The sequence below is a fragment of the Rhinatrema bivittatum genome, chromosome 2, assembly GCF_901001135.1.
Source record: "Rhinatrema bivittatum chromosome 2, aRhiBiv1.1, whole genome shotgun sequence".
Taxonomy (NCBI): domain Eukaryota; kingdom Metazoa; phylum Chordata; class Amphibia; order Gymnophiona; family Rhinatrematidae; genus Rhinatrema; species Rhinatrema bivittatum.
In genome coordinates this window covers 745021164-745043275 of record NC_042616.1, presented here as the reverse complement: position 1 = coordinate 745043275, position 22112 = coordinate 745021164, and the positions used below count along the sequence as shown (strand labels likewise).

The 22112-nt window shown below is 42.6% G+C and overlaps 1 protein-coding gene across 1 annotated transcript in view; it reads left to right on the top strand.

Annotated features, from left to right (window-relative positions):
* The first annotated feature begins 7394 nt into the window (after positions 1-7394).
* The window catches only part of CSMD3 (CUB and Sushi multiple domains 3), a 3551396-nt gene continuing 3536678 nt past the window's right edge, over positions 7395-22112 (top strand). The window contains 1 exon segment of the mRNA XM_029591914.1: positions 7395-7575. Within this exon segment, the coding sequence (XP_029447774.1) occupies positions 7395-7575 (181 nt within the window).

Genomic DNA, 22112 nt, shown 5'->3' with positions numbered 1-22112 from the left:
TCCCTGATCAAAGCAAGAAGCCGCCACCAATGCCGCACAGCCCTGTCATCTCCCACCACTCTCACCAATGTGGTAGCCCTCCCTGGGCCGAGCCACCTTGCTAACACTGTTGGCGGCCACACTTGAGATGCTGTCGCCTTCCTTCTGGGCTGGGTGAACCCCTAGGCATGTGCGCGTGTCGCTCTTGAAGACATAAAGGGCCCGAGGCAGGAAATTACCTGCTGCCCTCGCTGATGATATCATCAGTATCCTCCTATTTAACGCAAGCTGTAACAGTCAGAACTTGCCGTGGCAAGAGGTCCCACTGCTCTCTTTGAATTATGTTCCAGAGTGCCTGTGTTCCAGCCTTTCTGCATTCCAGCTTTTCTGTGTTCCAGCCTTCCTATGGCCCTGCCTCCCTGCTTCCCTGCTGCTCCTGCCCTTGGATGGACCCTTGGTTTTTGACCTTCTGCTTGAAGCTGACCATGAGTATTGCTGCCTGCCTCTGACCTTCTGCTTGGACCTGACCATGAGTATTGCCTCCTGCCTCTGACCTTCTGCCTTGACCTGACCTCAAACATTGCCACCTGCCTCTAACCTTGTGCCTGGCCCAACCTTGAGTATTGCGGCATGCCCCATACCTTTTGCCTGGGCTCAACCACAAATATCACTGTCTGTCTTCACCCCTTCCCTCCTGGCCATCTCCCAATGGGATCATCCTTGCAGAGGCCCACCTAAGTCCAGCTGGCCCTGGCACCCAAGGGCTCAACCTGCGGGGAACGTGGGCTGGTATTGGTGAAACCCCAGCTGGCCTCTGCTTCCCATCCATCCTTGCCTACTGATGGTGGGGGCCTGTGGGTGCTTCCCCTCACAGGCAGCGCCAACTCCCCCTCGGTTCAAGGGTCCACTCTCCAACACCCACTAAACCGCTCACTCTCCTAGTGCTCCTAACTCCTCCCTCCCCAGTCTTATCCTCTTCCTCATTACTCTTCCACTAATCTCCCTCTTCATCCTCCTCTTTGTACTCTGGCCCTACTCTCTCTCACTATCTTACCCCTCCTAGTCCTCTCCATTTATGTACAGTTGGGGCTTAGGAACCCCCAGCAGCCCACCTGCTGCCTGCTTTGACTTCTCTTTCTCTCCTGCACTAGAGGGGCCCAGGAAACCACATCAGCTTTTCTGCTACCTGTGTCACTACTTTTATTTCACTGGTGGAGCCCACCAGATATTCTTCTGCTGGTGCTTCAATTTATTGTTCTTTTTCATTTTATTTCCTTGTGCTGGTTGAGCCTGGGAATCCTCCACCAGCCCTTGTGCTGCCTGCTCCACTGTCACTGGTGAGGTCCAGGAAGCTCCATCAGATTTTCTGTTGCTGGCACTGCTGTTACATTGGTTGGCTCTGCTTTCCAAATGTTGGTGGTCCTCCCTTGCTGCCTACAGCCTTTCATAATGCTTTGGGTGATGTCATTGTATTGCGCATGTGCAAACATGGAGCCCCTAATATTTTCATCATATAGACAGATATTTTTTGTTCCTTATAGTAGTATTTATTTATTGATTTATTCATTTATTAATAAAATGTATAATCCACATGTTCCATAGGCAGTACATAGTGGTTTACATCAATAAATGCATAATCTAATTTCACATATATGTACAAAATAACAATACTGCATTAATAAAATACATAAAAGTGATATAATAATTTAACAAATTAAATAAAAAGTAGTAACTTTTGTTCTGTGAAGGTTACCCCAAATAACTTAGATTATAGCTTTCCTTCATCTCCATTCTTTAGCCATTAGGGATCCCCTCTGTTTATCCCATTTTACTATCTAATCTTCATAAAAAGATGATCTCAGAAACAGCAATACAGGGACACATCACTGGGGGCTTTGTAAGAATCTAGAAGGGAAGAAATTTCCCCGAAATACAAGATGCAGAAAAAAGAAAGGGAACAGGAATACATGTATCTGCAAAAGTTCAAAGAATTCCAGCAGGAAATGCAGTTGCAAATTCTCAGCAGATATCTAATACTGAAGATATCTAATACTGATATCTAATACTGATATCTAATACTGAAGATATATATATATATATATATATATATATATATATACCCTAAGCCTGAAAAAAATTCATGCAAGCATAAAAGAAAAAATATACGGGAGAGACCTTTCATAGGTTCCGAATGTGCAAATTGTTTCAATGGGAAGAGAAAATAAACAAAGGGAAGAGACTGTGTTCAGCTACCAAAACTGTGAAAAACTTTCTTATTACAGCAAACCTCACAAATTACCAGGAAAGCCACAAGGATGAAAGGGCATTACCATGTTCTTATGGTAATGCTATTTTAAATAAGAAAGCATATTTCACAAGAAACCCCAAATTCCATCCAGCAGCAAGATCATTTTCAAGTAGGCAATGTAATAAAAGCTTATGTCACTAAAATGAAAATGGTACTGTTCTTTGGTACTAAATCTGAGAAGTTATAAGTGTTTCAAGAGGAAGAAAAGCATCTCCCATGATGCTCTGCCTTGCTGCTGTACCCCTTATTTTACATCATAGGAGTATTTCTTCCATTCAGCATTACTACCATACACAGACTTTGCACCATGAGGTCTTGCTGTCACTCTGCCTTGCTGTCATACCCCAGACTCTATAACTTGGGGTGTTCTTGCCACTGTGATGAGCTGCTTTGCACCTCTCATGGTGCCTCGATCTGTTGGTGCCACTCTTTTGTGCAGCTTTGTTCCATTATTGATATGCTGGCATATTTCCTGCTACATTTTCTGCCTCATTCCCCCTTCTTGGTGCCTTAGGATCTTCATTCCCATTTTGGTGCCACTTTGCCTTTCATGCTGCTTTTGAGGGTTCATGCCATTAGTGTTGATGCCTTCTTTTGAAGACCTGAGGTGTTCTTTCCACTAGGGATGTGCAATCATTTTTCCAGAATTAGGCAATGTCAACGAAAATGCCTAACTTGAAATGGTTCGGGAAAACCAAAAATGATTGAATTTTTTCCAAAATTTCGGAAAAAATTCATTTCTGAGTTAGCGCGCACTAACCTGAAAATCGGGGCCCCCGAAAAAAAAAAACCCAAATCGCGGGAAAATCGAAATTCCTGTGGGGGGCCCCTGAAATGAAGCCGAACACAAAATTTTTACCCGAAGCACATCTCTACTTTCCACTCTTGCTGCTTCTTTGCTCCTTTCACAACGTCTTGGAGAACTCTTGCCACAGCTGGTACCCCTTTTCCCCTTTACAGTGCCTTAGGCCATTCATGCCACTTTTGGTGCAATTTGCTGCAGTCTAGTTGTTTGAACTTCTGTCCCCCTTTGCTAATTTCTTTCTAAAAAAGTATTTAGAATTGATAAGAAAATCCCAATCTTGGTGGCCAATTGTGCTTTCCTCATTGCCTTGAATGAACAAAAAAATGAATAAATGTATTTTTTTCCATTTGCAATAAACCAGACAGAGGCAACTTAAAAAAAATAATTAATGATCCAAAACAAAAATGTTGCCACTGCACATCCCTACTAATATCTATGTTTCTATATTTTTACAACAGTAATTGTAGCATGGATTAAAGTAAAGCTGCACCTCAGAAACTTTCTATTAAAAAAATTGTCTGCATTGAAAAATCAACACTCATAAAACAAATGGATTTGTAGTAGCAAAGATAGAGTTCACATTTATAATATCAATAATCATCTCTGGTCTTTTAATTACCATTTAATGCTTTTCTAGATTAAAGACCTAGAGAAATGGGCTTTCATTTCTATTTAAAGGGCTGTCAATTATTTCTAAAACATTGTACTTTTAGAAAAGTTGTAACTGATAGTGATCAGATACATATAAATCATTAATTAAGCTGGCATATCCAAATGAACATTGCAGTATATGAACTAATTGTACAATAGATTTTCCTGCATACACACGGGGGATAATCTACTGGTGCATAAGGTGCCTAGATTTTGAAATGTTTCACAGAAGTTAAATTAACCAGAAGATAAGGCTATATGATGTAAGTCATGAGAAATAGATCAGTCCCTTTTCTTACCTAGTGTAGCTTATTTATATAATGTTATTTTTTTGTCTTCCAGAAAAAAAATAACAAGGTGATAAATAAAACAAGAAGCTATGTGCCCTGTCATGATGTCTGGCATAGAAATTTGCATATGGCTATGACTCTAACCATTGGCAGGACAGTTCAAAATATTCAACAACAGTTAACGGCAGGGCAGTTTTGAAAATTCTCCATGATATTTACCTTATGCCTTGACCTCCTTGCAATTTCAATTTGTCCCTTGCTTTTTTTGAGCTAACTTGTGTGGCATGTTGCTGTATTGCAGACTATTGGATGAGGAACCAAGAGCAGGGCAGCTTTACAAATGCTTGATGACATTACAGTGTGCTCTGATTTACCTGCCTGGGATTACCTTGAAACTGAACCAAGTTGAACTATAGGAAACTAAGGACAGAAAACAAACAACTCGTACTTCTAAATGTGGGAGTGTCAGGAGTGTATAAAAATTGTGAGTTGCTTGAGTTGAGTGGTGAATTAGTGTCCTACTATCTGTGTCAGATATCTGAAAGAAATTGTATGAATAGCGCAAAAGTTACAGAGGAAAGGTGCATATGCTTATAAGTGGAACAGACAAATAGATGGACAAGTAGTAAAACACATAATAATCTTACAAGACCAATTTCTTATTAGGCACCTGTGCTAAAAATGGAGAAAATAACAGGTTTAAAATATTTTAACATGTATGGTTTATTTCTCCCTTTTCACTTTCGCCAACGCAAATGATGATGTGGATACAAAAGAGAAAAGGCATTAGACATTTGGACACTCGTGGTTTGATTAAGCATCCATCACAAATATTAACATTTACATTTCTAACGAGATAGAGAGCCACTGTCAAGGTTTATGATGCTCCATTAGCATGGAGCTGTAATCTGGACACCCTTTAAGAACTCCTGAGAGTGTTTAATCATAGTGATTGACTTCATGCTCTTTGCCAAGCCACTTTCATCCTTGACCTGTAACCGGGAAGATCAATAGGCTTTTGCCGTGCCAACAAGAAAAAAAAACCTGTATCTACCAAGCATGAAAAGAGCAATCCCTACCTATAAGTAGCTCCCCATTCACTTATATTGTTATTACAAGGTTTCCAAAACTATTGTCTCAGAACCTGGAATTAGCCGATTATACTTATCTGCAATGCATTTTATTTATACCTGTGTTGAAACCAGACCAAAAATTGTATTCTTCATGCAAAAATAAACTGTTCAAAAGTATACAGATTCGCACTTCAAATTTTACAATTTAGTACCTGTAGTCTTACAACATATTTTTTTTTAGGGTTTGTCATAAGCATTACAGAGGAGGGGGCAGGCTTATTCAACAAGACACTTCACTGAAAACAATTTTAAAAAATATGAACCCAAAAAAAAAAAAAAAAAAGAGCAGGCTAATCGCGCCGTTCCTGATGAGAAGGAGCAGCACGCCCAGCCTTAAACTGACGTCAGCTCTTTTATCCTGGGATCTGTCGAACTGACACTGTCATTTGCGCTGGAGAGACCTGTTTGAGTCTTACCCAGGGTGGCCCCTGAGCAGTCAAAGCTGACGTCTCTCTTCCATTAGGTCTTCTGCATCAAGTCCCCATTGATGATCCCAGCCTGACGCAGTCCAGTTACAGCCCTGTGAGGAAAATAAAAATCAGATAATCAAACTAGAATGTGTCTGTAAACATCGTCAACATGGGTGAGCTTGCTGCATAGTGATAGAAAGATTAGAGATAGGATGATACAGTAGATGGGCAGCCAGCGGCATTTGCCACTAGAGCTGCTCCGGCATTCGCCTCTCAGCAGCCTGCTTTGCGCCCGGACAGTGTTTCCTCTCATTTGCTCTCCTACCTCCAGGTTCCGGGGAAGGGGGGAAAGAGGTTGGGATAGGAGGGGGGATGCAACAGTCACTATGGGCAGTTTCACCAGCCAAGCTCTAATGATCCTCCTTCCAAACGCCCCCCCCCCCCCCCCCCCCCCCCCCATCAGTTTTAACACTCATCGCGCCTCTGAAGAACTGAAAACACCCGCAGAACAGCGACGTTTTGCACTCCGAATGCAAAGCGTAGGCAAGGTTCATCCTTCATATTAAACGTTCTGGCGAGCTCAACAAGCATCGAGCGGGACCGCCCCGAAAGGAATGCGGTCTTTCTCTTTTACTTCCTGCTGGGATTTCTTTTTTTGTGTGTGTGTGTGTGTGGGGGGGGGGGGGGGGGAGTTCTTGCTCTTTTTGTGGTTTAAATTATTTTGATCCGCAGAAAGAAAGAGTCCCGTCCGTCCCCCCCTCCCCCTCCCTCCAGTCCTAGCTCGCAGGTCTTGGGAGTAGGAGTCTGGGATGCTGCTTCTCCCTCTCACTTTATCTCTCTCTCGCTTTCTGTTTCCCATCTCTGTACAGTAATGGTGCAAAAATAAGCACGTACATCTCCGTGTACTCGTGTCAAAACTGGGCGCCCCGGCAGGAATTGCGGTAATTAACAGATCATCGAATGGCAGCCTGTAGATGGCACAAGTGCTCTTTCCTGCTTTGTCGTTAACTCTTCGGAGCCGGGAGCGCTGATGATCGTTACAATTATGTGTTGTAACATTTTGTTGCACATTTCGCGTAAGCGAATACTTGGAAGTTGCGATGAGCTAGTCTGTGCAGCCTTGTATCTGTCTGCTCGTGGATTCAGAACTAAGAGATACGAAGTACTGGAAATGGCAGGTTAAAACTACCAATGCACCACATTAAGACAAAGTGTATTAATTCTGAGTGCAAGTCCATGTACAGCCAAGATATCAGTCTTCTGCATACATACATACACGGACTTTTTATTTCATTGAGAGCAAAATGGTTCTCTTGTATCAGTTCCTATATTTTCCTTCGGGCGGCAGTGAAAATCTCATATATTTTCTTCTATTTCGTTATTTATTTATTTTAGCCTTTTCCCAGGCAGAACTGATCTTCCTGGGAGGAGGGAAAAAAAAATCGCAACCGCTCTGCTAAATAATATCATTTTGTGACTGTTCGCGCCGGTGTTCCGTGCTTCGAACGTGCTCCCTTTTCTTCTCCGGGGGCAAGCCAAAAAAAAAAAAAAAAACGGAGGTAGATTTGGTCGGGGTGTGGGAAGGAAGAGAGCAAAGAAGGGGGAAATGAAATCGAGTTAGCTGAGACTTTGTGCCCCCGTTGGAGAGAGAGATGGGTTGAGTCCTCGTCAAGGTTGCTGTGGTATCCCAGAAACACCATTCACTCTGTGCTGTGACCGAGCACCAGCTACAGCAGCAGCAGCAGCAGCGGCAGCAGCAGCTCGACTGCGCCTGGCCGAGGACCGGGGGATTAGTTACCGGAGGCGCTCCAGAATAACATGAAGGCGATCTGCAAGGGGGAAATCCGGGCAAAGAGGCAGTCTCCCGCGCCAGGCGTCTGCCACCGCGGGTGTGCTCAATGTGGCCGGGTGGACTTCAGCTGCGTGCCGAGCATGGGGATTAAAAGTGGATTTGCCTTGTGGAACCTGGTCCTTTTAATGACGGTGACATGTGTGAAAGGTAGGTTTTCCACACGTCGGGGTGCCTTTCCTGCTCTGAGCCAAGGTGCTGCTATTACGGGTGCTCAGCCCGCGGTAGGGTTGCGAATGACTGTGCCATCCGTGCATACATGTTAGATACGTACATAGGTATTTTTTTGTGTGTGGTTTAAAAGAGTTGATTCAGAGCTGCTCCGAGATTGCAAATGCATTTGCTTGCCAGGCTTGGCGTTCAATGCAGTGATTGAGCTTGAGCTCAATAAATATTCTTGCAGTATGCTCAAACGAATACGTGAGTTGGTTCATATAGGCTCTAACTAGTGTATATATTCAAGCAGGGTTTCCTTGTCTGAGTTTTAAGGAGATTGGATTTTGTTTTTTTGTTTTTGTTTATTTTTTTTTTTTGTTTTTGTTTTTAAGTCAAGCGAAAGGCTAATTCTTACAGGCTGAGATTTCCATATATTCATGCTTGTTTGTTGAGTTTTAGCCCATTCCATAAGGAAAGTTACAGAGCTTTACTGTTCTAAAATTCATAAGGGGCTTTCCTTCAACGACTGACGGGGGAAGTCGCAGATGTAGACACTTACACACATCCATATTCACATAAAACAGACATGCATGCATCTCTCTTTTCAGTCGTGAAGAGGCCAAAAGATACTGGACTCTATTAATGTTCAAAACCAATCGATGCAGCTCAGTGCAATGACTGACATCTTTCCAAATGAATGATGTGATGGAAAGAAGAAAGTGTATTCTTGGGAGTAAGATGATTGTCAGATTGGGACAGTGCCGGTATACCTTGCATAACCAGCAACAAATGCAAACATTTAATTTGAAGCCCAGTTATCAAGCATGCATACAATTTCTCAAAACGAAGCGTGACTAGTGAATATAAATTATAAGACATTTTATACAGTGTACGCAAAGCTGTACCAGGCAGTTTTCTCTGTGTGTGTGTTATCGCGTCCCTTTCTTGTACAGATTAGAATGGATATTTCGGATGCTACAACTGATCAGGGTTTTTTTTTTTTTTTGACAAATCTGCCCCCTCCAGCTCATCCACTCGCATAATGTCTTGTAGATGTTATCGATTTCCCTTTATTGAGCAAAAGGTTCTTTTCAGGCGTCAGCTATTGCATATGTATACAGGGGTTGAATGAATCCAAGCTGTAGCTTCTTGGTCCTTACAAGGAATGCCATTCCAAAGCGCAATCTCCTCCGTCGTGATGAAACACTTCATTGTAGGGCTTGCAGCTGTTCTCCCACCTCCCCATAGAAAGCAGTCTATTTGCATTCCGTGGAAACGATAATCCATGTTCGGTGGGGTTCGGGGTTACCTCATCGTCCGTTATCTTGACACTGTATCTGATTATAGGTAACATGCCTAGAATGTTAATCTACATCCCAATCACAGCAGGCTTTTTTTTTTTTTTTTTTTCCTTTAAGGTCCCCTGTGCCTCAGAAAGACGGTCCGTACTTATTCGTGTTGGTTTTTTTTTCCACATTGCCCTCCCCATCCCCTTCCTCCCACAACAACAAAAGGACAAAACATGTTTCCTGCTCTTAGGTGGAGACCCTAAATGAAATGTTAGATCATTTCTACAGCTCCCTGTACTCTTCCCTTAACTGATGCACTTTGCATTTGTACTCCCATAGAAATCCTGCCCACAAGAGCACTCATATCTGGTGAAATGCGTTCTCCTGGAGAAATAAATTGCATGAAAAGGTGCGCATGTACTGGGAGGTCATGTGTATGTTATCTATACAACTCAAGAGCAACCTAAAATATGTGTATACTGGAGAAAAAAAAAAAAAAAAGGGAGCCGGTGGTTAATGGATGACACGCAAGCTGCTTGGTGAGTAGGAGTCGCGTGGAGGCAGCATCCTACAAAAATGAAGCAGAGTATTTTAATCTTCCTGTAAAGTAATATGATCCTGGCTCACTGAGAGTTTTCAGGCTACCTGTTGAGTAGATAGATGGAAGCGCGTTTGCTTTGGAGAGACAAGTGAACAATTCTGAAGTTTATAGCCTTAAGAGAGATCTCTGAACCCATGACTGCCTCTTCTTGGTGGAAGCCAATATTTGGCAAGCTATTCATTATGCCACTCTGGCAAAAATGTCTTCTTTACCAGGATTTACCAGGAGTTAAGGGGGGGGGGGAGGGGGGCTAAGTTATTCCAGCTCGCAGGGCTGTGCCTCCCCTTGCTTTAGATCAGCAGCTTGGCAGGTTTCATTGCTCGAGGTGCTGTAGGCAGGTGCAGTCCTCGCCAAACGTGCCTGTGCCACGGTGAGCGCCCAGCAGCTGGAGAAAAGATGTAGTCACTGCCAACGTCTTTAATAAATGTCCAGGATTTACACTTGGTAGGGGAAGCTGAGCCTTCCATTAGTTTGAAAAAGTCATGCCGAAATGTACAGCTGCCCTGTCGCCCCAGTACCTTCCCCTCTACCCTCCTGGTGTGCTCAATGGTGAAGGAAAACAGAAGATCTACTTGGGTTTTTTTTCATTGTCAATTGAAATTTTAAAGATCTTTTCAGATAGTATGAGCGCACAATATAGAGGCATAGGCTTTCTTCCCATCTAGCAAACAATGAATTTACCTTGTTCTCAAAAGTCTATCCCCACGTTGTTGTACCTTCACCCACGTGTACATTTTACATAGCACCGAGAACAAGTGCAGTAGGGTACATACATAAAATACCTACTTTCCAGCAAACCAATGCAATTATTTTGCCTGCTGCTTGATCTTTCCTTATGCTGCACGTTTCTTTTCCACTGCTACCATTTGTACTCGAACTGTGTGCATTTGTTTAAGAAATGGCTCCATTCGATTGGGAAAGAAGATGAGAAAGCAGTGGTAATTATTTGTGGGGGTAAGAGACCGAGTAATTCTCCAGTGGAGATTGCAAAACTGGTTTCTCTGACTTTTGTGAGGCGGGGAGGGCAGAGTCCATAAATCAGCATCTCTGCCCGCTGCAAACTTACAGATTGTTTCAGATGCCTTTGCTTTCTGGCCTTATGAGATATTAAAATCTCTCTGTACTGCTCAAAACGATATTGCCATTCACGGTGGGAGAAGCTCCAAGGAGGGGACGTTTCTGGCGCGGCAGGAGGTGGAGGAAGGAATATGCCTTCGGTTCCTCTTGCAGTTATGATCTACCAAGTCAACAGAGTGACACGCCTTTCCTTCCACAAGATAGTCATACTCCCTTCTATTATCTAATGTTGTTTTCAATCATTTTTTCTTGGCGGTGAGGGAGGGAGCCTTTTTTTCTTTGCAAACCTGAAGCAGATGCCGTAAACTCTGGGAAGTTTGCACTGAAAGATTTACTAATGGGTGACCTGGCATTTATCACTCTGCCCCCCACCCATGGATGAATATATGAGGAAAAGAGAGAAAGATTCTGTCCCTGAAGCTAAATACTGTTATATAAAATTAAAATAAATGTGGTTCGCAATCCCGATGGTCACTGCTGATCTTATGCAAAGACAAATCAGTGCCTAGCGTTTGAGGGATGCACACTGCCTCCGGTCTCATTCTTTAGCTGATATGGAAAAAGAAATGGTGGGGAGGAGAGACAGGCAAACCATTTTCTAGTTGAAGACAACGTATAACAACTGGTTAGAACTGGAACCCTGGCAGAGCTAAAATCTGGGCTACTTCTCAGAAGGAAGCAGGGGGAAGAGCAGCATTATCATTTGAAAACCGTGGTGTGAAATCACATTTATTTGCATAGATCATATAACAATCAAGGAATGTACTGGCATTTGAAACAAATGCCTATTGAGGCTTCTGGTGTAGTATGATTATAATATCTCCGCCGTTTGGTTACACTTAGTCTGCATGAGTGTGCCTGGCTGGGTAAAATATTGTGATTTTAACCGCCCTTCGCCTCCACACTACCTCCACAATCACAACTTTATTTGGTTTTCTCAAAGAGAGGCTAAACTGTGCTTTCCTTATTTGTCATTTTCCCTGACTAGAAGCAGAAACCATTTGTCTGACATACAATTATCTATTTTCCCTCTAACATTCTCATTAAATCTAAGGAAAATGCATTAAAATGGGATTGTTCTTTGTCGTTTCCCTAGAACTCCCTACAAGACTTCCTTTCCCTTCTAGGATCTTTCAGTATAGGTATTTGTTTTTTTTTTTCTTAATGTTTAATTTAGCTGATAACATAATGTGAATCTTGTAGCTACCAAACCCAGTGATAAATTGCAGCAGCTGGCGAGAGCTTCTCCTGAGAACAGAGAGTAGGGAGGCCTGCATTTTAGTAACTACAGCCTTAGTTCACTTTGGACAGGAGAACACCTAACAAGGTACTGAATGAACCTGAAGGAACTTATCTCTCCCTATTAATAAATAGGAATTATAGGTTAAGGAGTCATCCTATTGTGCTCTTCATTTTTAATATTCCTTGGAGAATCATGGGAGGTATGTTGCAGACTAATGAGGCACCACTTAAATCTAGTTTTTATGCTGACCATTTCCAGGTTCTTTATAATAGTAATATTGGCTATAAATCTAGCTTTACACTTTACTTGTTTTTTGCTTCTTCAAATAACTAAGATGCATTGTTTCAAAAAGCCACTGAGTGGCTGAGCTAATGAGTTTACTTTAATTGGTTGTACTTAGATGAATTTCAACTGACCCTAATCAGTTAGTTTTTTTGTTTGTTTTTTTACTGAAAATTTCTTTACATTTAGCCAGACAAAATTTGACTGGCTAGATTTAGGACTATCATTTTGAGCAGCTGGGCTTTTCCACCTAAAATTAGCCCAATTTGGGGTTGGGGGGGACTGGGAGGGGGCAACTTTTTAACATCATACATAAGTTAACCAGAAAATATCTGCATGCGTTACATCAGTTTTGAAAGTGGACTTATATGCATAGGTCTGCTTTGAAAATTATCCCAGCAAAATTGTGTATAGCACATAATCACACCTGCTGTTTGGGGTATGTAGTTTTACAAATGAACCTACTGTTCAAAATAAAAACAAAAAAATATGTATTTATTTATTATTTATTTAGTGTTTTTATATACTGGCATTCAAGATAGGAATCACATCATGCTGGTTTACATTTAACAGGGGGTGTAAAATGAAAATAAAATAAACAGTAACTGGTGAAGAGAAACTAAGAAGTTACAATAAAACAAGGATGTTCAAAACTGGGAGAAGAAGGAAAGGCTAAAGGAAATTAACAGAAAGAGCATTTATTTACAATGTTCTAGGAATGTCTGACTATGGTTGTCGTTGGATTGAGATTCAGTTGGGGTCCGGAAAGGCTTGAATAAACAACCATGTCTTGAGCCTTTTTCTGAATGTTAGAAGACATGGAAGTCCCATCTATACCTAGAATCCAGCTCCCAGCACTCCTCTCCTCTGTCCATGTTTCATCACTCGGCTAGAATCCAGCTCCCAGCACTCCTCTCCTCTGTTCATGTTTCACCACTCGGTCTTGAAAAGGGCCATTTCTGCAAGTAAAGCACCACTTTAGCTACCCTCTTTGTGCTGAAAATCAGTACTGATCAGATAAGTCTTAAAACTGTTTTACAAATGTACCTTTTTTATCTGGCTAAATGTGTCCAGCTTGTGAATATTGCCAGGCAGTGGGTAAATATATTTTAAACACAGGGGTCAACATTCAAAGGCATTTAGCTGAATAACTCACAAGCAATATGGCTAAATGCCAACCTTTTGAATATTGGGGAACTTATCTGGCTAAATGTTAGCTGGATAAGTCATTATCCAGTTAAAATATAGTTGGATAAAAGAGATACATTTCGGGGGTGTTGCTGGGTGGAGCTAAATTATCCAGATAAATCAGCCAGTTTTCAGCTGTATCCAGCAAATTAGCTGAATAACTTTAGGCCTGTCTCAGAGAAGCCCTAAAGTTATGTGACCTTATGTGGCCTGATAACTTAATCTTCACTAGTTATATTCAAAGGATTATAGCCAGTTAAGTGCAGCAAGGACCCAGTGGTCTGATTCCCAAACACCCACCTAATGTATGTAAATGGGATCCACCAGGCCAAACCCCTCACCCTAAAAATCCCCTCAAAAGAAACTTTAAACAGTTTAAAATCTGGTCATCCAGTTGTCAACATTTTCCTCTCCTCCACCCCTTCCTTTTTTTTTGAAAGAGAGCTGTGAAACCTCCTCCTTTCTCTCCTCTCTCTCTCCCTCTCCTACTCTCTCCCTACCCCAGTCTTAACCATCCCATTCACCCAGTACCTCTGTACATGTAGTCCAGCTGATGAGACTGTGGTACACTATATCAGTTCCCAGCAGCTTTCAAAGTAAGTACCCAGTTAGATTCAAAATGATCTGGCTAAAGCCAGGTAACTTTATTTATGGATATCCTGTGGGATGTTTATGCCATTGAATATCTGGGACAAGCTATCCCAGCTAACTTTAGCCAGGTAACTTGTCCACATGCTGGCTTTCTGAATATTGGACTCTCAGTGATTTAACTGGCTATCTCCCAAAATTAGCCAGTTAAGCCCTTTGAAAATTGACCATTATGTGTAAATCCAGCATCTTCAAATGTAGCTAAGTTTTTCAACCTTGGATTGTAGAACTTTAAGATGGTGCTCAAATAGAACTGTTAACAATGAACTCAGAGACAGAATAGCTTTAAAAGGAGCTAACAGCAACCGGTTGGTAAGTTTATTACTGATTCCTATTGAGGAGAGACCAGATTTCTTCTCCTCTAGTCTGTAATTGTTTGGTGGATCATCAGTCCAGTTGAGTCACTGATAAGGTTTTGGAATGTGCACTGGTAAACAGATATTATGAATTCCAATAGGTTAGAGAGACAGAGCCCATTTTGGTTGATCAAAAATGTAAGATTATTTCTCAATCCTTCCTCAAAAAATTCCTTTCCTCCAGTATATTCAAGTGGAAGGAAAATGACTCATTTTTTTTCTCTCTTGAAGCTTCCACTCAAAAGAGCTTTCAAATAATGGTATGTGTAGTAGAAAACAGTGGTGATGGATGTGTGCTGGAGACCTTGCTTCTGTGTATCTGTGGCATTACCTCAAGTTCTATTCCGCAATACATCTTATTTATTTATTTATTTATTTATTTATTTAAAGGCAATTATTATTACCCACCGTTCCTACATTCAGAGTGGGGTACAATATAAACATACACAGTCAAATGAATAGGGGAGACAATACAATACATAGATCATTTGGGGGGGGGGGGCAGGGGAATGACATAAGTCTTCACGACAGAAGATAAATCATCCAAGTAGGAGGAATACTATAATAATATAATTCTTCAGTAAGGGGAGCAAATGTAGGCATCAGGAGAAATCATTCTATCGAGATAGCTGATTTATGCCTTCCCTAATCTACATGCCATTTTCTGAGGGTAGACATGTTGGGGTTGGTCCATTATTGTATAGGTTTGGGAATGCTTTTTAGAAGAGGAACACTTTTAGGGCTTTTTTAAAGAAAATTCTTTTTTTGGAGGCATCTTATTTCTTTGGATAGGCTGTTCCATAGGAGTGGTCCTGCGGAGAAGAAGGCATGTTCTCTGGGTTCCTCAAGAACATAAGAAATTGCCATGCTGGGTCAGACCAAGGGTCCATCAAGCCCTGCATCCTGTTTCCAACAGAGGCCAAACCAGGCCACAAGAATCTGGCAGTTATCCAAACACTAAGAAAATCCCATGCTAATGATGCAATTAATAGCAGTGGCTATTCCCTAAGTAATCTTGATTAATAGCCGTTAATGGACTTCTCCTCCAAGAACTTATCCAAACCTTTTTTGAACCCAGCTACACTAATTGCACTAACCACATCCTCTGGCAACAAATTCCAGAGCTTTATTGTGTGTTGAGTGAAAAAGAATTTTCTCCGATTAGTCTTAAATGTGCTACTTGCTTACTTCAAGGTAGGTGAGCTTTGGAGAAGGGACATCTAGTAGCATTAGATTAGATAATCTGAGGTGTCAGGAGGGGGCATGGATTATTATTATTGAGGAAATCTATATGGAGGGTAAATTGTGAATTCAAGAGTGCATGATCACGGCAAGCTTGCATTGGATCCGGTAAGTGGCTGAGAGCCAATGTAGGGATTTGAGAACAGAAGAGATGTGATCACACATGGGAGTGCTAGTAAGGAGTCTTGCTGCCATGTTTTATATGATCTGTAGTGGATGGGTTGCATATACCGGTAGCTTCGTCAGGCCCTTTTCTCCTAATCTCTGCAATGTGTATATATTAGGGATGTGAATCGTTTTTCAACGATTAAAATTATCGTCCGATAATGTTTATATCGTCTTAAATTGTTATAGAACACGATACAATAGAAATTCTAACGATTTATCGTTAAAAATCGTTAAATCGTGTTAGTGCGCACTAACTCGAGTTAGTGCGCACTAACACGATTTAGTGCGCACTAACTGAAAATGATACAAATAAACACTTTCCAGGTCACTGAAGGTCAGTTAGGAATGAATATGTGTTCCTATTGGCTGGCTGCCCTCTTATCTATTGATGTTACCAAGGTTACCACTGAGGTGATGGTTGGGGGGATGGGAAATGGAACTGGAAACTAACGAACACCAACAGAAAATGAAACAAAGTGTTCACACTTCCCAGGTCAGTAAAGGTCACTTAGGAATGAATATGTATGTATGTATTCCTATTGGCTGGCTGTGCTCTTATCTATTGATGTTACCAATATGGTTGGGGGGATGTGAAATGGAAACAGTTGGAAGCTTGACAAAAAAAATAATGTAATGATCAGCACTCACCTGACTAGAACTTGTTTGTTTATTATTTTTGTTAGCAGGCACCTGAAATGCTAGTGCATGTTGAATTTGCCAATCACTGTGCATTTTAGAAAGGTGGTCCTGGCTGGAACTGTACACAGTTCAAATATATGTAATTGATTGTTGGTAAGTGTATTTTTTAAGTAGCCACACTGGCACCAGTATGTTTACTTTTCCTCCTACTTAACTCACTAGCTCAGCTTTGTAAGAAGGGCTTCTCTGCTTGTGTGTTGTTTTTGTTTGGTGTGAGGAGAGCAGAAACATCAGATCTTTATTCAATCTACTACAGTCATCTCTTACAGTGCCCTATCCCTATTAATACCAGGAGTGTTGTGATCTTCCTGCACACAGTGCCCTAACCCTGATACCAGTCTGAGACAGCTCCCTCCCTGCATTACTAGTGAGAGGCTGGCTTCACAGACAGGGGGGAGCTGCCTGACCCTCACTCCTGACTTCCCCCATGTCCCAGCTAGTGAATGGTGTGTGGGTGAGGGGGGGTGGGGGAGGATGGTGAAGTCTGAGACAGCTCCCTCCCTGCATTACTAGTGAGAGGCTGGCTTCACAGACAGGGGGGGAGCTGCCTGACCCTCACTCCTGACTTCCCCCATGTCCCAGCTAGTGAATGGTGTGTGGGTGAGGGGGGGGGGGGAGGATGGTGAAGTCTGAGACAGCTCACTCCCTGCATTACTAGTGAGAGGCTGGCTTCACAGACAGGGGGGAGCTGCCTGACCCTCACTCCTGACTTCCCCCATGTCCCAGCTAGTGAATGGTGTGTGGGTGAGGGGGGGGGGGAGGATGGTGAAGTCTGAGACAGCTCCCTCCCTGCATTACTAGTGAGAGGCTGGCTTCACAGACAGGGGGGAGCTGCCTGAACCTCACTCCTGACTTCCCCCATGTCCCAGCTAGTGAATGGTGTGTGGGTGAGGGGGGGGGGGAGGATGGTGAAGTCTGAGACAGCTCCCTCCCTGCATTACTAGTGAGAGGCTGGCTTCACAGACAGGGGGGAGCTGCCTGACCCTCACTCCTGACTTCCCCCATGTCCCAGCTAGTGAATGGTGTGTGGGTGAGGGGGGGGGGGGGAGGATGGTGAAGTCTGAGACAGCTCCCTCCCTGCATTACTAGTGAGAGGCTGGCTTCACAGACAGGGGGGAGCTGCCTGACCCTCACTCCGGACTTCCCCCATGTCCCAGCTAGTGAATGGTGTGTGGGTGAGGGGGGGGGGGTGGATGGTGAAGTCTGAGACAGCTCCCTCCCTGCATTACTAGTGAGAGGCTGGCTTCACAGACAGGGGGGAGCTGCCTGACCCTCACTCCTGACTTCCCCCATGTCCCAGCTAGTGAATGGTGTGTGGGTGAGGGGGGGGGGGGGAGGATGGTGAAGTCTGAGACAGCTCCCTCCCTGCATTACTAGTGAGAGGCTGGCTTCACAGACAGGGGGGAGCTGCCTGACCCTCACTCCTGACTTCCCCCATGTCCCAGCTAGTGAATGGTGTGTGGGTGAGGGGGGGGGGGGAGAGGATGGTGAAGTCTGAGACAGCTCCCTCCCTGCATTACTAGTGAGAGGCTGGCTTCACAGACAGGGGGGAGCTGCCTGACCCTCACTCCTCCGGGGTATTGTGATCTTCCTGCACACAGTGCCCTATCCCTGATACCAGGGGTGTTGTGATCTTCCTGCATGCAGTGCCCTATCCCTATTAATACCAGCAGTGTTGTGATCTTCCTGCATGCAGTGCCCTATCCCTATTAATACCGGGAGTGTTGTGATCTTCCTGCATGCAGTGCCCTATCCCTGATACCGGGATGTGTGCAAGAAGATCACAACACCCCCGGTATCAGGAATAGGGCACTGCGTGCAGGAAGATCACAACACCCCCAGTATCAGGAATAGGGCACTGTGTGCAGGAAGATCACAACACCCCTGGTATTAGGGATAGGGCACTGTGTGCAGGAAGATCACAACACTCCTGGTATTAATAGGGATAGGGCACTGTGTGCAGGAAGATCACAATACCCCTGGTATCAGGGTTAGGGCACAAGTTCTAGTCACATTGACTGATCACATTACTTGTTTTGTCAAGCTACCAACTGTTTCCATTTCCCATCCCCCATATACTGTCAGTAGGAAACTTGGTAACATGAATAAATAAGAGGGCAGCCAATAGGAATACATATTCATTCCTAAACTGACCTTAACTGACCTGAAAAGTGTCAAATTGTATCATTTTCAGTTAGTGCGCACTAACTCCCAGTTAGTGCGCACTAACTCCCGTTAGTGCGCACTAATCGGAAAAAACGATTTTTAACGATTTTTTAACTAAAAAATCGTGCCTAAGACGATTTTCTTGCCCTGCCACACAATTTCTATCGTTAAGACGATATGGAAAACGATTCACATCCCTAGTATATATATGTAACCATTTTCCAAATGATAAAAAGCAGGCAGACAATACCATTAGTTACTGTGCTATATTTTGAATATATTTGCTGGTCTAGATGATACCCTCGTCCTTGTGTAGCACTTTCCCATTCTGGTTCTGATCATGGGAGCACATGGAGAGGGCTATAGACCATGCAAAGCCCAATGACCTCCTGGGAGTTCAATACATATGGTGGAGAAAAAACAGTCTTTTCAAGGCTCTTAGGGTTTTTCTTTTGGGAGCTCTTCTGCATACCAAAAATCATTCTCTACTCACAGCTTGTTGCTCAAAACACAGTCTTTAGTCTTTACTCAAAAAATCTGGTGCCAAAACAAAGTCTATAAATCAGCACACATAGCATAGTGCACCAATACTGAAACAAAATTGCACAGCACAAAACAAAAATCGCAATCTTTTTCCACCTTTCTTTCAAATAGGCCAATAATTTTGGGCAGATACCCTCCTTTACCCTGGGCTCTCCCAGTACATGCCTGGCAAATATAATCTATTTCTCTAATGTCCAATATACGCCATCTCACTCTCTGTCCTGTGAATCTTGGGCTGATTTAACTGAAACAGCCTGACTCCGGTGAGCTTTCCCAGGCAGGTAACCCTTTTTTTTAGTGTTTCCCAGTATGCTGGTTTATCAACTTTTCCAAGCTCTCTCTCTCTTCTCAACTCCCAGGCATTTCCACCCTGGAATTCTTCTCCTCCTCTTAACCTTCTCTGGGATCCACTCAGTGGGAGCCTCTCAGTGGAAGAGGGCTTTAAGGCTACTGGAACTCCAGGGATTGGAATACTTCTCCACTACACTTTCAGTAATCTGCCCATGATGCTTCCCCTACTCACGTAAGAGCAGGGGGTTTTATACCACTATTTTACCTCTCCCAATGGGGAATGTTGTCCCTCTTAACCACACCTACCACTCTTCTAACATCACCAATAGGCAGAGTCTGGAGAGACCTCTGTCATGCCGAGAACACTCAGACCAGCTGAAACCACATTCTTCATGCTTGTAAAGAGAAGGAACATTTTCCTAAGGCTAAAAGGGGCACTTCCTTACATTTTCCCCACAACACAAAATGTTTGTTCACAATTTAAAAAAAAAAAAAATGGACAAATGCTTTCAATTTACCAAAGAGAACGCAATTTTATACCACAAAATTATATTATTACTCTATACTCTGCGCCAAAGTGTAGCCACGGGTTGTGGGCTGCTGGACAGCTCACAACCACCAGGATCTTCTTCCTTTCAGTGACCTAAAACAAAACACAGACCACTTTTTTTGCTCAGCACATTTGCTCCTTAGACTTTGTGCTAGATTCTGTAAAGCAAATTCCAGTGCCATATAACCTAGAACACGAAAGTCAAATTAATCACCTTACACATGCAATATGGCAACCCAAAACAAACTGGTGACAGAACAGCACAATTTTTTGTTAATTTTCAAGCTTTTCATAGAATGTTTTTTCTTATTTTATGCAATTTTTCAACATTCTATGGATTCTATCTTTTTTCTTCAGAGTTTAATTTGTTTTTAATAAGACAACTCAAAAGTCTTGCCCCGCACACCCAAGTCCCCAACATGATAATCAATGATCTTATCTTCCATCCCTGTTCTACAGGGAAGGTCATAATCTTCTTTAAAAGTCCAAACATTACAATAAGAAAGTTAGCTGGAAGCTGTCCAGCATTTACCTTAATTATGAACTGTTCCTTTAACCGCATGGCAGATAGAGTCTTCATTCAGAACTCTTCTGCCAACAGGTTTTAGAAATAGGGTCAGCATCCAGATTTTAAACATAGCTTCTTCTGGTCCAAAGAGCTAGGCACCAACTGGGGATCTCCTCACAGGCAGCCTCTGCATCAGTTTCGGTAGCCGCAGAGATTAAGCCCTCCACTGGCAACCCTGGCTAGGATGCCACAGACTGAGGCCCCTCAGAACTAGATGATAACTCCCTTGCTGGCTCTCAGTCAGACCCTCCTCACTTCTCCCACTTTACAGTGCCTGAGAAGCATATGAAGGGCTCTATCCTGTGGTGCAAAATCATGAAGGGTCATCAAAAGGTCTCAGGCTCGCAGTTCACAAATATTTCCCCTACAGGAGAAACACCTTAGTTACACTGGGGTGGGGTCCTGCAGAAACAGACACTGCAAACACTCCTCTTAATCCATTATGCCTTTTCTTCAGCAGGGTCCACGTTTGCTGAAAACAAGGACAATAGGGTCACTCCATGGCTTTTGGGTGGTGAGCCATTTCCTCAGATGTCCCTGGCTCGGCTTGGATTTTGATGAAGATAGGCTTAGGTCCCCATGTTTCTCTCAGCATGCTCTCTCGCTTCTTCTCCATGCATGCCCTGTGCCATGATTGGAATACTTCTCCAGAACACAGTGGGTGAGCAGGTATATATGGGAATATATATTTCTTTAAGCTGAAGGAATCAGCATTCAAAGATTTATATGCCAAAGACAGTATCTTACAATTTACCCTCTGCTTTATAGGGAGTCAGTGCAATTTTACTTAATAAGGAAAAATGAAATCACCATATTTTAAGTAAAAAATTAATCTGACCTCAGCATTCTGCGTAAGCTGTAAGATATGTATATGGAATTTAGGTAATCCTCCATATAATGGATTGAATGACTAATCTAAATTCAGGCAGGGACGCAATAATCACATTTTAAAATATGTGACCCGAAACACCTTCACTTGTGCCATTAAAGTTAACTTCAAATCCAACTGTACTCCTAAGATCCTAGCCTCTGCACATAATTGTAACTGCTCATTACCTGGAAAGGATGTCCTTAAATCAAAAGGAATAAGCAAAGAACTCATCCATAACATCATGGCTTTTGAGACATTCAAGATCAAATTATTATCTCTAAATCAACGACCTACACATTCCATACAATCTTTAAAAGTAACCTCAGGAAATTACCCAGCCATATCACTTGGCAAATAAAATTGCACATCATCAGCATAGACTCTGCAAATTACAGACAAGGTAGATAATTTGAAAACTATTGACTGCAAAAATATATCATAATACAGATTTAAAAAAATAAATTAATAAAATAATCCAATTTCAACAAATACAACACAAAAGCAAATGGTAAGGCAAAGATGAGCATACACACTTCACCACACGGGCACATTTTTAAAGGAATGGTCCAAGAAAACAAAGAGGTAGGCGATCTATGATAGCCGTCAGGAAAACAAAAACACAATAGATGCCTCAGTCTTATTTCAGTGTTTATTAGAACAGAGATGTGCTCAATAATTGCCCGACTCAGGCCGAGTTTCGCAGCTCGTTGGCCGCTGCCTCAGGGGCTTGAACACTTCAAATTCTTAGT